General features: G+C 51.2%; 1 protein-coding gene across 1 annotated transcript in view; it reads left to right on the forward strand.

Moving 5' to 3' along the window:
- The first annotated feature begins 873 nt into the window (after nucleotides 1–873).
- LOC108864709 (uncharacterized) overlaps nucleotides 874–1,039 on the forward strand; it is a 1,101-nt gene continuing 935 nt past the window's right edge. Inside the window, exon 1 of the mRNA XM_018640863.1 lies at nucleotides 874–1,008. Coding sequence (XP_018496379.1) covers nucleotides 874–1,008 — 135 coding nt within the window. The remainder of the gene's footprint in view (nucleotides 1,009–1,039) is intronic.

Below are 1,039 nucleotides of genomic sequence, written 5' to 3' on the forward strand. Positions count from 1 at the left end.
GATCTCCCATTGTTGATTCGATGCTTTAATATTGGGAGAATTTGAGCGTTGTAATTGCATTCCAGGACCTAGATAATATAATCTGTCTATGCCGTATCTTGTTGAAACTTAACTTGGGAGCCCCATTCGAAAACGAGAAGCTCATTTAGTAGCGGGACACCTATACGGTGAAATTTAGAGACAGATCCAGCTGGTCGAGCTGATTGCATTTCAGAAGTTTACGATAAACAATGTTGCGTAAATCGATAAACAAAAGATCTTTGACTCAATTTCCCAGCACGTGCAATTGCCCCGAGCGCTACCATATGTATTGACCGCACTCAAGAACGTCATGTCGTCGTGACGTTGTTTTCGAACAAATGCGCGTCCTTCCAGGGATAAACCAATATGGTCCGCAACGCGATCAAGAGAAGGGAGATCGAGAAGCCGTGTCGAGGGTGTTTCCGGTCGAAGCACTTGAGGGATCTGCGGCCAACCGCTGCTTAAGCGATTTCCTCGTTTGCGGGAAGCAGCTTCCCAGAAGTATTTCGTCATTGATGGAGACGGCGAGACGCAAGCTCAATCTTGAGGCACATACGTCCCCGAGGCCGGGAGATGTCAGCGTGGAGCAAGTGACTGGCCCCTCTCCTCTCTGATACGGTCGGTTAATGAACTCGGTATGAGGATTTAAGTGGACGCTGGTGAGGGCTTCCCTTGAGGTGCCGTTTTGTGTCATCTAGTTCTGCTTTCTGCGTCCTCTGCCGTAGACGGGCTCGACACAGGGCGCCCTCCCATCTGGTGAACGCCCCAAGGAAGCCTAAGTGAGAATCCAGCGAGCTGTGAGTCAACTCCCCAACTTCCGGTCGTTCTAGGCGGGCCCTCCTCGGCTCCTGAATGGAGAAAGTGCGGGTCGCACCCGCGCTCACCAAAGGCTCGAGAGTCGTCATCGAGTTGTTGATGGGGCTGTACGTTCTGCATCCTTTCTACGTGTGGTTGCTGTGGAGATACTGGTGGCTTCGACCCATGATCGTGAGTTTGACTTTCCATGGAGGCGAAGATT

Source organism: Galendromus occidentalis, unplaced genomic scaffold, assembly GCF_000255335.2.
Source record: "Galendromus occidentalis unplaced genomic scaffold, Mocc_1.1 scf7180000077509, whole genome shotgun sequence".
In the NCBI taxonomy this organism is placed as follows: domain Eukaryota; kingdom Metazoa; phylum Arthropoda; class Arachnida; order Mesostigmata; family Phytoseiidae; genus Galendromus; species Galendromus occidentalis.